The sequence below is a fragment of the Nerophis lumbriciformis genome, linkage group LG02 (genome assembly GCF_033978685.3).
Source record: "Nerophis lumbriciformis linkage group LG02, RoL_Nlum_v2.1, whole genome shotgun sequence".
NCBI lineage: Eukaryota > Metazoa > Chordata > Actinopteri > Syngnathiformes > Syngnathidae > Nerophis > Nerophis lumbriciformis.
In genome coordinates, this window is record NC_084549.2 from 66,661,683 (window position 1) to 66,675,214 (window position 13,532).

The 13,532-nt window shown below is 44.3% G+C and overlaps 1 protein-coding gene across 1 annotated transcript; it reads left to right on the top strand.

Annotated features, from left to right (window-relative positions):
- The first annotated feature begins 3,759 nt into the window (after positions 1-3,759).
- Positions 3,760-11,647, top strand: yipf3 (Yip1 domain family, member 3). Its single transcript, XM_061966954.2, has 9 exons — positions 3,760-4,036; positions 7,594-7,794; positions 7,856-7,962; positions 8,039-8,084; positions 8,156-8,248; positions 8,329-8,460; positions 8,538-8,651; positions 11,067-11,190; positions 11,273-11,647. Exons 1-9 carry the CDS (start codon positions 3,971-3,973, stop codon positions 11,392-11,394), a joined length of 1,005 nt encoding a protein of 334 aa, XP_061822938.1. The 5' UTR covers positions 3,760-3,970; the 3' UTR covers positions 11,395-11,647.
- Positions 11,648-13,532: the final 1,885 nt, after the last annotated feature.

Genomic DNA, 13,532 nt, shown 5'->3' on the forward strand with positions numbered 1-13,532 from the left:
GCCATAGAGGTCGGGTGCAGTGTGAGCTGGGCGGCAGCCGAGGGCAGGGCACTTGGCGGTCCGATCCTCGGCTACATAAGCTGGCTCTTGGGACGTGGAACGTCACCTCGCTGGGGGGGAAGGAGCCTGAGCTAGTGCGTGAGGTGGAGAAGTTCCGGCTAGATATAGTCGGACTCACTTCGACGCACAGCAAGGGCTCTGGAACCACTTCTCTTGAGAGGGGCTGGACTCTCTTCCACTCTGGCGTTGCCGGCAGTGAGAGGCGACGGGCTGGGGTGGCAATTCTTGTTGCCCCTCGGCTCAAAGCCTGCACGTTGGAGTTCAACCCGGTGGACGAGAGGGTAGCTTCCCTCCGCCTTCGGGTGGGGGGACGGGTCCTGACTGTTGTTTGCGTTTACGCGCCAAACAGCAGCTCAGAGTACCCACCCTTTTTGGATTCACTCGAGGGAGTACTGGAGAGTGCTCCCCCGGGTGATTCCCTCGTTCTACTGGGGGACTTCAACGCTCATGTTGGCAGCGACAGTGAAACCTGGAGAGGTGTGATTGGGAAGAATGGCCGCCCGGATCTGAACCCGAGTGGTGTTCTGTTATTGGACTTTTGTGCTCGTCACAGATTGTCGATAACAAACACCATGTTCAAACATAAGGGTGTCCATATGTGCACTTGGCACCAGGACACCCTAGGCCGCAGTTCCATGATCGACTTTGTAGTTGTGTCATCGGATTTGCGGTCTCATGTTTTGGACACTCGGGTGAAGAGAGGGGCGGAGCTTTCAACCGATCACCACCTGGTGGTGAGTTGGCTGCGATGGTGGGGGAGGATGCCGGACAGACCTGGCAGGCCCAAACGCATTGTGAGGGTTTGCTGGGAACGCCTGGTAGAGTCTCCTGTCAGAGAGAGTTTCAATTCCCACCTCCGGAAGAACTTTGAAAATGTCACGAGGGAGGCGCTGGACATTGAGTCCGAGTGGACGATGTTCCGTGCCTCTGTTGTCGAGGCGGCCGATTGGAGCTGTGGCCGCAAGGTGGTTGGTGCCTGTCGTGGCGGTAATCCTAGAACCCGTTGGTGGACGCCGGCGGTGAGGGATGCCGTCAGGCTGAAGAAGGAGTCCTATCGGGTTATTTTGGCTCATGGGACTCCTGAGGCAGCAGACAGGTACCGACAGGCCAAGCGGTGTGCGGCTTCAGCGGTCGCGGAGGCAAAAACTCGGACATGGGAGGAGTTCGGGGAGGCCATGGAAAAAGACTTCCGGACGGCTTCGAAGCAATTCTGGACTACCATCCGCCGCCTCAGGAAGGGGAAGCAGTGCAGTGTCAACACCGTGTATGGTGGGGATGGTGCTCTGCTGACCTCGACTGCGGATGTTGTGGATCGGTGGAGAGAATACTTCGAAGACCTCCTCAATCCTACCAGCATGTCTTCCTATGAGGAAGCAGGGCCTGTGGAATCTGTGGTGGGCTCTCCTATTTCTGGGGCTGAGGTTGCCGAGGTAGTTAAAAAGCTCCTCGGTGGCAAGGCCCCGGGGGTGGATGAGATCCGCCCGGAGTTCCTTAAGGCTCTGGATGTTGTGGGGCTGTCTTGGTTGACAAGACTCTGCAACATCGCGTGGACATCGGGGGCAGTACCTCTGGATTGGCAGACCGGGGTGGTGGTTCCTCTCTTTAAGAAGGGGAACCGGAGGATGTGTTCCAACTATCGTGGGATCACACTCCTCAGCCTTCCCGGTAAGGTCTATTCAGGTGTACTGGAGAGGAGGCTACGCCGGATAGTCGAACCTCGGATTCAGGAGGAACAGTGTGGTTTTCGTCCTGGTCGTGGAACTGTGGACCAGCTCTATACTCTCGGCAGGGTCCTTGAGGGTGCATGGGAGTTTGCCCAACCAGTCTACATGTGCTTTGTGGACTTGGAGAAGGCATTCGACCGTGTACCCCGGGAAGTCCTGTGGGGAGTGCTCAGAGAGTATGGGGTAACGGACTGTCTTATTGTGGCAGTTCGCTCCCTGTATAATCAGTGTCAGAGCTTGGTCCGCATTGCCGGCAGTAAGTCGGACACGTTTCCAGTGAGGGTTGGACTCCGCCAAGGCTGCCCTTTGTCACCGATCTGTTCATAACCTTTATGGACAGAATTTCTAGGCGCAGTCAGGGCGTTGAGGGTATCTGGTTTGGTGGCTGCAGGATTAGGTCTCTGCTATTTGCAGATGATGTGGTCCTGATGGCTTCCTCCGGCCAAGATCTTCAGCTCTCACTGGATCGGTTCGCAGCCGAGTGTGAAGCGACTGGGATGGGAATCAGCACCTCCAAGTCCGAGTCCATGGTTCTCTCCCGGAAAAGGGTGGAGTGCCATCTCCGGGTTGGGGAGGAGATCTTGCCCCAAGTGGAGGAGTTCAAGTACCTCGGAGTCTTGTTCACGAGTGGGGGAAGAGTGGATCGTGAGATCGACAGGCGGATCGGTGCGGCGTCTTCAGTAATGCGGACGCTGTATCGATCCGTTGTGGTGAAGAAGGAGCTGAGCCGGAAGGCAAAGCTCTCGATTTACCGGTCGATCTACGTTCCCATCCTCACCTATGGTCATGAGCTTTGGGTCATGACCGAAAGGACAAGATCACGGGTACAAGCGGCCGAAATGAGTTTCCTCCGCCGAGTGGCGGGGCTCTCCCTTAGAGATAGGGTGAGAAGCTCTGTCATTCGGGGGGAGCTCAAAGTAAAGCCGCTGCTCCTCCACATCGAGAGGAGCCAGATGAGGTGGTTCGGGCATCTGGTCAGGATGCCACCCGAACGCCTCCCTAGGAAGGTGTTTCGGGCACGTCCGACCAGTAGGAGGCCACGGGGAAGACTATCTCTCCCGGCTGGCCTGGGAACGCCTCGGGATCCCCCGGGAGGAGCTGGATGAAGTGGCTGGGGAGAGGGAAGTCTGGGCATCCCTGCTTAAGCTGCTGCCCCCGCGACCCGACCTCGGATAAGCGGAAGAAGATGGATGGATGGATGGATGGACAAAACTAATAGTTCATTGATATAAAAGATTATAACTTTTTATTACACATTTAACTAACATTACATTCGTGCAGCCCTTTGAGACACGTGTGATTAAGGGCTGTATAAAAAACTTTGATTGATATTAACATAGACAACATTATTATTACAGAATCATACATAAGTACTTTCCAACCTAAATTCATACACATCTAATAAATTATTTAATATAGTATAATATTTGTTACATTGTTAGATGATATTTAAGTTTAAAATATATACAATTGCATGCAGTAGATTAATATTTTCCTGTCAAAACACAAAGAAGGAATACATTTAGTAAGACAAAAAAATTTACTTTATTGACGTGGGCCACATTGAGTTTGACACTTGTGCACTACACCATCAGCAAAAAAAAAAATAAAAAAAAAAAATAAAAAAAAAAAAATATATATATATATATATATATATATATATATATATATATATATATAATAAAAATAATGACACTGACATTGCACAAATATATATTTTTTAATATATGTGGATTTTAATTTTGGCTTCTGAAATTCTTAGTTTGGGCGCAGCTCCAACGTCCGGAAGGTATGACACAAATAAAACCATAGTTTGACATAATTGACAAAAAAATGGGCCAAAAAAATTAAGAAAAATATAATTAATTTTATATAGTGCATTATACATAACATACTATATATAATTATTATATATAATCTATAGAATCAATTATATATAAATATACGTTTTCTTTGAAGGTGTGACGTCATGACGTACCGTCAGCCTCCAACGTCTCTTGACAGCGCCCCCGTGTGGGCGGAGTAAATCCGTTGTTTCCGGTTTGTGCAAAATGTCATTTGTTTTTACAGATACAAACCTTCGGATTTAAACTATTGTGTGCACGTAAAACCTCAGCGGAAACGTTTGTCACAACAACGCCACCAGGACGGGGTAAAGTGGTCGAAAAGTCTGAGACGACATCAAAATGTCGGCGGGCTCGGGGCACACGAACACGGAACCATGGGGAAGCTTCGACGACAACCTCGTCCAGGTAAGCTAACATGCTAACTCCATTAGCCGCTTTTTCGGCGTGTCATCTGTCTGTCGAGTGGGATTATAAATAGAGGTCAAATTAAGTCGTCTTTGAGAAATTGTGTTTTGTTTGTGATTATGAATAATACAACTTTAATGACATAAAAAACTACAATAGACATTTTTTTTTTGCTGCACAGATGAATTGCAGTGTTATTTTAATACCTGTAGTGATAAGGAGGGGCCAATTTTAAACAGAACGTTATATAAAAGCACACATCATAAAACATAGGGGGGACAAATATGGAATATATAATAAATATGGCAATAAAACAACACACAAACCCCCAACATAACTGCATGATAGAAATGCTGAAAGTTCACTAAACAAAATGGAAGTTAGTCCTCCTCCTTTCTTCTTTACAAATATGTCGCTGATATGGAATATGCAGCCGACAGTCCGATAAAATAATCTAGTTCATCAGTGCTATTTTGCAAGGTTTATTGACGCGACAATGCCACAACAGCAAACACATTCCATGTGGAAGTTTCCAAGAAAAAACTGCTCATATATATAATATATGGGAAATAATAAAGGTAAGTTCATCATTATTATAAAGAATCAATCAATCAATCAATGTTTATTTATATAGCCCTAAATCACAAGTGTCTGAAAGGGCTGCACAAGCCACGACATCCTCGGTTCAGAGCCCACATAAGGTCAAGGAAAAACTCACAACCCAGTGGGATGTCAATGTGAATGACTATGCGAAACCTTGGAGAGGACCGCAGATGTGGGTGACCCCCCACCCTCTAGGGGAGACCGGATGCAATGGACGTCGAGTAGGTCTAGCACAGGGGTCGGCAACCCAAAATGTTGAAAGAGCCATATTGGACCAAAAATACAAAAACAAATCTGTCTTGAGCCGCAAAAAATTAAAAGCCATATTACATACAGATAGTGTGTCATGAGATACAAATTGAATTAAGATGACTTAAAGGAAATTAAATGACCTCAAATATACCTAAAAACGAGGCATAATGATGCAATATGTACATATAGCTAGCCTAAATAGCATGTTAGCATCGATTAGCTTGCAGTCATGCAGTGACCAAATATGTCTGATTAGCACTCCACACAAGTCAATAACATCAACAAAACTCACCTTTGTGCATGAATGCACATCGTTAAAAGTTTGGTGGACAAAATGAGACAGAAAAAGAAGTGGCATAAAACACGTCCTAGAAGGTCGCAGAAAGTTATACATGTAAACAAACTACGGTGAGTTCAAGGACCGCCAAAATTAGTAGGACAAAACGGCGCTCGCCAAATACTCGAATCAGTGAGGCATGTTTAATATAAACAGTGTGCTTTATAACAATTAGGGAGGTTTGCGTCATGTTTGTCCTCCTACGGAAACCATATTAAAACAAACAAAAACATTTTTTTACCCTCATCTTTTTCCATTTTTTAATACATTTTTGAAAAAGCTTCAGAGAGCTACTAGGGCGGCGCTAAAGAGCCGCATGCGGCTCTAGAGCCGCGGGTTGCCGACCCCTGGTCTAGCATAATATTGTGAAAGTCCAGTCCATAGTGGATCGAACATAATAGTGAGAGTCCGGTCCATAGTGGGGCCAGCAGGACACCATCCCGAGCGGAGACGGGTCAGCAGCGCAGAGATGTCCCCAACCGATGCACAGGCGAGCGGTCCACCCCGGGTCCCGACTCTGGACACCCAGCACTTCATCCATGGCCACCAGACATTCTGTTGTTGTTTAATTTGTAGCCAGTTCAGTTTTAGTTTTGTTCTGCATAGCCATCCCTAAGCTTCAATGCCTTTTCTTAGGGGCACTCACCTTTTGTTTATTTTTGGTTTAAGCATTAGATACCTTTTTACCTGCATGCTGCCTCCTGCTGTTCCCGACATCTACAAAACAATTAGCTACCCGCTGCCACCTACTGATATGGAAGAGTATTACACAGTTATTCTGCCGAGCTCTAGACAGCACTGACACATCATTTGCAGACTATAATTACAGGTTTGCAAAAAATATTTTTAACCCAAATAGGTGAAACTAGATAATGTCCCACGGCACACCAGACTGTATCTCATGGCACAGTGGTTGAAAAACACTGCACTAGAGAGTGTGCATGGACACTGTGACTTCACACTAGTTGTGGAAATTTCCACACTAGTTGTGGAAATTTCTCAAATACAAACTATTTGAGAAATCAGATTAATTCAGTACATGGAAACGCAGTGAGTGTTTCACTAAAGCCGGGTCTATTTAGCACACAGCTTTTAAAACTTTTAGACTTTCTATTCAGGATCAAAAATAGAATTTTCTGGATCATCATTTGTCCCAAAGTAGTCTCTCATGAAGTCTGTCATGATTAGTGTTGTTGAAGGAAAAAGTGAACGTTGTGATGCGTTAGTACGCCGCCGTATGCTTAAAATGATCAAAATATGTAAATATTACATGTTATTATAAATGTTACTACATTACATAAATATTTACAGCGTGTATTAGAGATACGCGGTTTGCGGACACAACCGCGGAGTCCGCGGATTATCCGTGGGTCGGGCGGTTGAAATAAAAAATAAAAAAAAGATTTTATCCGCGGGTCGGGTCGGGCGGTTGAAATTTAAAAAAATTAGATTTTAAATAGATTCAGGCGGGTCGCAGTTAAACCAATTCGGAAATATATATACATAGTTAAATGTTGTTACCCACATACGAAAAACGAGCAGGCACCTGCAGCATGCCACAACAGAAGAAGAAAAAAAAAAAGCGATGGGAACGCCGGCAGCCAACATGGTACGCGACAAACTAAAAAAGGGAATACTAAAGACCAGGGAAAAAAGGCCAGAAAAGTTCAGCGTTGACTCGTTTTTATGAGGTTGTAAATCAGGATGATAGTAATGCTGGCTACGTGATTTGCAAGAGCTGCGACGCTGTTTATGTCTACGACAGTCACAAAACCGGGACATCTAACATGGTGCATCACATTTGTGCAAAACCCCGAATCTCCACAAACACCCCGAGCATGAGCAGTTTCGTCCGCCGTGATCCCAGAAGAGTGCCACAGGATGTTAAAACAAGATAGAACGCAGCTGCCTGCAGCAGTTTGAGTGGCGCGAGCGCGCTTGGAGGTGCGCTCAGCGCGGCTCCCAGATGATTGCGCACTGGTGTGCGTCTGGGCCGTGACAGCGTGGCACGCATTGAATGTCTCTGCTGCATTGAATCAGTCTCCTTTCTTTAACAGGCAAAAGCTTTAGAACCTCACTAATGCCTTGCATCGTCTATATTAGATATATAACAACGGGCGGATGGCGGGCGGGTGCGGTTTTGATTAAATGTTAGTTCGGGTGGATGGCGGATGGTTGACGACTTTTGTGATGCGGTTGCGGATGAAATAATTGCCTATCCGCGCATCTCTAGCGTGTATATAAAACCTTGTTGGAGGTTTTCAGAGCTGAACACAGCCAGGTGAGTGCAGAACAGCTATTGCAGTGCATTGTGGGACTTGTAGTAAGTCGTGCCAGCGTCGGCTCAGTTTGTTTTCGTGCTCAGGGCGCAGGCTCGGCGGTCATCGACATGGAGAACATGGACGACACGTCGGGCTCCAGCTTTGAGGACATGGGCGAGATGCATCAGAGGATGAAGGAAGAGGAGGAAGTGACGGAGGAGGCGGCAGACGCAGACGACGAAAACGCAGAGTTCTTGGGCATGAAGGGTTTGAAAGGCCAGCTGGGCCGACAGGTGGCGGACGAGGTGAGTCGCGCCTTTTCTTCTGCTGAAAGGCCCCGCCCCTTTAAATGTATGTTGTCCACAGGTGTGGCAGGCAGGGAAGCGCCAGGCGTCCCGAGCTTTTAACCTGTACGCCAACATCGACATCCTCAGACCGTACTTTGACGTGGAGCCCGTCCAGGTGCGCAGCAGGTAGGTGACGCAGCCACTTCCTGTGTACTCGCAGCGGTTTCCTGTCAGCTACACGCCGATTGTTGTGTTCCCGCAGGTTAATCGAGTCACTGATCCCCATCCGGATGGTGGACTTCCCTCAGGTGCGCCCACTTGCCGTCTAAACGCCTCACTCTGACATCCCTCTAGCGCCACCTTCTGTTTGTGTGTGCAGAAGATTGCAGGCGAGCTGTACGGACCGCTCATGCTGGTCTTCACACTGGTTGCCATCTTGTTGCAAGGGATGAAGACGTCTGGGACCGTCATTGTGAGGAAACACACGCACACACACACGCACACACACACACACACACACGTTAAAGAAAAAGGTGTTCCATGTGGTTCCAGAGAGAGGGCACCCTGATGGGGACGGCCATCGGAACCTGTTTTGGCTACTGGGTCGGGGTTTCGTCCTTCGTCTACTTCCTGGCGTACGTGGTCAACGCGCAGATCACCATGTTGCAGACGCTGTCTCTGCTGGTTAGTGAGCACGGCGCCCCCTGCAGTGCAACAAGCAAAACGCAGTAACCTTGTCATCAATTCCCACGTGTGCTCAGGGCTACGGCTTGTTTGGCCACTGCGTGGTCCTCCTGGTGAGCTACAACGTGCACTTCCACTTCCTCTTCTACGCCCTCTGGCTGCTGCTGGGAGGACTGTCCACCTTGCGCATGGTGACCTGCGACCTTTCCCATCTGCCACCTGTCACTCGCCATCTTGAAACTAAACATGTGTCAAGTTGGCACCCTCACCATGTCAAACCTCCCCCAACTTGTTGCAGTCCTTTGTGCTTCAAAATTATTTTGTCTAACTATTATAGTTTTGGAGTAACATGTTATTAACCACAACTGGACCGCAAACGTTTGTGCTGCATTTTTTTGTCTAACTATTATAGTTTTTATGTTATTAACCATTAGTTTTTAATATTATGTTATTAGTTATTATAGTTTATTATTATAGGTTTTATGCTATTAATTATTATAGTTTGTTATTATTATAGGTTTTATGCTATTAACTTATATAGTTTATTAACTATTATATAATTTGTATGTTATTAACTAATAGTTTATTAACTTTTATAGTTTTGTTATTAACATTATTCATAACCAGCCCCCCTACCTTGTCCAAATCACCCCAAACTTGTTCCATTCCCTTTATGCTGTAAAAAAAAAGTGTGTCTATTATTGTTTGGATGTTATTAACACACCTTGTCAAAATCTCCCCAAACGTGTCCCAATTGTTTGTGCTACAACATTATTTTGTCTATTGTAGTTTTTAAGTTAACGTTGAATGGTTTTATGTTATTAACGTGTAAATAACATGTTGTTAATCATAACTGGACCCAAACTGTCAAAATATTCTTTGTGCTGCATTTTTTTGTCTATTATAGTTTTTTATGTTATCAACTATTATAGTTTTTATGCTATTAACATTGTCCAAATCACCCCAAACTTGTTCCATTCCCTTTATGCTGTAAAAAAATGTGTGTCTATTCTTGTTTGGATGTTATTAATGTTTTATGGTGTCATTTAAATAATGTGTTACTAATCATAACCAGACCCCAACTATGTCCAAATCTCCCCAGACTTGTTTTATATGTTTTTGCTGCAAACATATTTGGTCTAACTATTATAGTTTAAGTTATTAACGAGTTATGATTAATAACCAGCCCCCCAACCGAAAATTTGCCCAAACTTGTTCCTAACGTGTGTGCCGTAAACATTTGTCTAACGATTAATAGTTTTTGTTATTAACTATTATTTATGTCAAAATGTTAATATTAACAACCAGACCATTCTCCTCCTCACCTTGTCCCAATCGTTTGTGCTACAACATTAATTGGTCTAACTATTATAGTTTTTAAGTTAACGTTGAATGGTTTTGTTATTAACCATCACTCAAAATCTCCCCAAACATGTCCCAAACGTTTGTGCTGCTATTTTTTGTCTAACTATTATAGTTTGTATGCTATTAACATTTTGTTATTCATTACCAGCTCCCCACCTTGTCCAAATCACCCCAAACTTGTTCCATTCCTTTATGCTGTGAAAATGTCTAACTATTATAGTTTTTATGTTGTTAGCGTTTAATGGTTTTATGTTATCATGTAAATAATGTATTATTAATCATAACTAGACCCTACCTTTGTCCAAATCTACCCAAACTTGTCGTATTTGTTTGTGCTACGTTTGCACTGCGAACCTATTTGGTTGAACTATTATAGTTTAAGTTATTAACGAGTTATGATTCATAACCAGCCCCCCCATCTTGTCAAAATCTCCCCAAACTTGTCCCAATCGTTTGTGCTTAACATTATTTAGTCTATTATAGTTTAAGTTAACGTTGAATGGTTTTATGTTATTAATGTCTAAGTAACATGTTATTAATCATAACTGGACCCAAACTGTTAAAATGTTCCCAAACATGTCCCAAACATTTGTGCTGCATTTTTTGTCTAAGTATTATAGTTTTTATATTAAAATTTATAGTTATGTTATTAACAATTAGTTTTTATGTTAACAATTATAGTTATTTGATCAACTATTGTAGTTTTTATGCTATTAACATTTTTTTATTCATTACCAGACCCCCTACCTTGTCAAAATCTCCCCAAACTTGTCCCAAATGTTTTTGTCCAACTATTATAGTTTTTCTATTAAAGTTTTATGGTTTTATGTTAACATGTAATTAATGTGTTCATAACTATGTCAAAATCTTGTCCCAATAGTTTGTGCTGCAAAAATGTTTGGTCTAACTATTATAGTTTTTATGTTAACGTTTTATGAAGCTGGCTACGAGTCATAATTTGTTAAAAACTATTATAATTAGACCAAACATTTTTGTTATTAATGTTTTATGGACCTGGTTATGAGTCATAATTAGTTAAAAACTATAATGGTTAGACCAAACATTTTTGTAGCACATTGGGCCAAGTTTGTGGAGATTTGGACAAGATGGGGCGCCAGGTTATGAATATTTAAATCTTAATAATTAAGAATCTATACCAAATGGGGCAAGTTAGGGGAGTTTTTGACAAAATGGTGGGCCAACTTCACACAGGTTTTAAACTTGGTGCGTTTTCTTTCCAGGTGGCGGCCCTACTGTCTCGTACGGTCGGTCGAAGCCCTCGCCTCCTCTTGTGCGGGACGGTGTCGCTCCTCCACATGCTCTTCCTGCTCTACCTTCACTTCGCCTACCACAAAGTTGTCGAAGGTGCTCCCCAGTCCCGTTTTTTCACCACTTCCCGTCGACCGTTCACGTTCTGTCAAAGTGAGACCTCCTTTTCTCCTTCCAGTGATTCTGGACTCCCTGGAAGGACCCCTCATGCCCGCCATGGCAAGGGTGGCCAGGGACGTGCCCCAAGCGAGGCTCAACGCCACCGTGATCGACGTGGTGGCGGGAGCGCTTAAAATTTAAGCCCCACGATACCATCTTCCTATTTCTGTTTCAAACTTTTGTTGTGGTGACGCCAAAAGTTGCAACATCTGTTGCTGGTTTTCCTTTTATTGTCTGTTCATGTGTACTAAAACGTTGATGATGCAATGCAAAGCGGATCTTTATGGAGTTCAAACTCTTATGCACAGGCAGGCCTGGGCGATACATCAATTTTATCGATAAATTCAAGTTTTTTTTGTTGCAGACGATGGAAAAAATTAAAAAATCTACTTTCTTTTAGGGCGTATTTTTCCCCTCATGAAGATTCCACCCTTCCCCGTATTTCCTAAGCAGAGAAAAACATGGCTCCTGCTAACACAAACGAGAGCGAAAGTCTTGTCAGTGGTTTGGATTTGCGGCAACATGCGTGGAACACATGACCGCAAGCTGCAAAGTGTGATTAAAACAAGGCAGCATCACAACAAACTTATTCCAACGTCTGAAACCGAAGTGCGGGAAATACAACTCTTTACGAGGCGAACAAGAACATAACCAGAAACTTTAAGGGGAACATTATCACAATTTCAGAAGGGTTAAAACCATTAAAAATCAGTTCCCAGTGGCTTATTTTATTTTTCAAAGTTTTTTTCAAAATTTTACCCATCACGCAATATCCCTAAAAAAAGCTTCAAAGTGCCTGATTTTAACCATCGTTATAAACACCCGTCCATTTTCCTGTGACGTCACATAGTGATGCCAACACAAACAAACATGGCGCATAGAACAGCAAGCTATAGCGACATTAGCTCGGATTCAGACTCGGATTTCAGCGGCTTAAGCGATTCAACAGATTACGAATGTATTGAAACGGATGGTTGTAGTGTGGAGGCAGGTAGCGAAAACGAAATTGAAGAAGAAACTGAAGCTATTGAGCCATATCGGTTTGAACCGTATGCAAGCGAAACCGACGAAAACGACACGACAGCCAGCGACACGGGAGAAAGCGAGGACGAATTCGGCGATCGCCTTCTAACCAACGATTGGTATGTGTTTGTTTGGCATTAAAGGAAACTAACAACTATGAACTAGGTTTACAGCATATGAAATACATTTGGCAACAACATGCACTTTGAGAGTGCAGACAGCCCAATTTTCATCAATTAATATATTCTGTAGACATACCCTCATCCGCGCTCTTTTCCTGAAAGCTGATCTGTCCAGTTTTGGAGTTGATGTCAGCAGGCCAGGGAAGCTAGGGTCGATATTCTTCTCTTGATCATCTTCGGTGGCATAAGGGACGGTGTGAACCAAGACATCCAGGGGGTTTAGCTCGCTCGTCTGCGGGAACAAACTGCCGCCGTTGCTTGCCGTGCTACCGAGGTCTTTTGTCCCTGAATTGCTCACACACTCCGGCAAATTCAATGAGGGTCTGGCGGCAGATTTCTTTGACTTTATCGTTGGAAATGCATCTGCTTTGAGTGTCGCAGGATATCCACACATTCTTGCCATCTCTGTCGTAGCATAGCTTTCGTCGGTAAAGTGTGCGGAACAAACGTCCAATTTCTTGCCACTTTCGCATCTTTGGGCCACTGGTGCAACTTGAATCCGTCCCTGTTCGTGTTGTTACACCCTCCGACAACACACCGACGAGGCATGATGTCTCCAAGGTACGGAAAACAGTCGAAAAAACGGAAAATAACAGAGCTGATTTGACTCGGTGTTTGAGAAAATGGCGTATTGCTTCCCGATGACGTCATCGCTCCGAGAGCGAATACCGGTAATAGAAAGACGTTTAATTCGCCAAAATTCACCCATTTAGAGTTCGGAAATCGGTTAAAACAATGTATGGTCTTTTTTCTGCAACATCAAGGTATATATTGACGCTTACATAGGTCTGGTGATAATGTTCCCCTTTAACTCCTGCTAAACGGCGGCTTACTGTGGTGGAATCATTTATACAAGGGGCCATGCATGTTGGGGGAAAAAGTTGCTCAAACGAGGAAAAGCCTGTTTTCATCCATCCATTAAAACCAGGGGTGCCCAAAAATGTTCCACGGACTGACAAATCGAAGGATGCAGGGGCCATTTTGGTTTTTTCACCTTTAAAACCACTTAAAAAAAAAATAAATAAATGCAATTTCGGTAGAAACTTTGTGTGAACACTGATGAGCCAAGGCCGA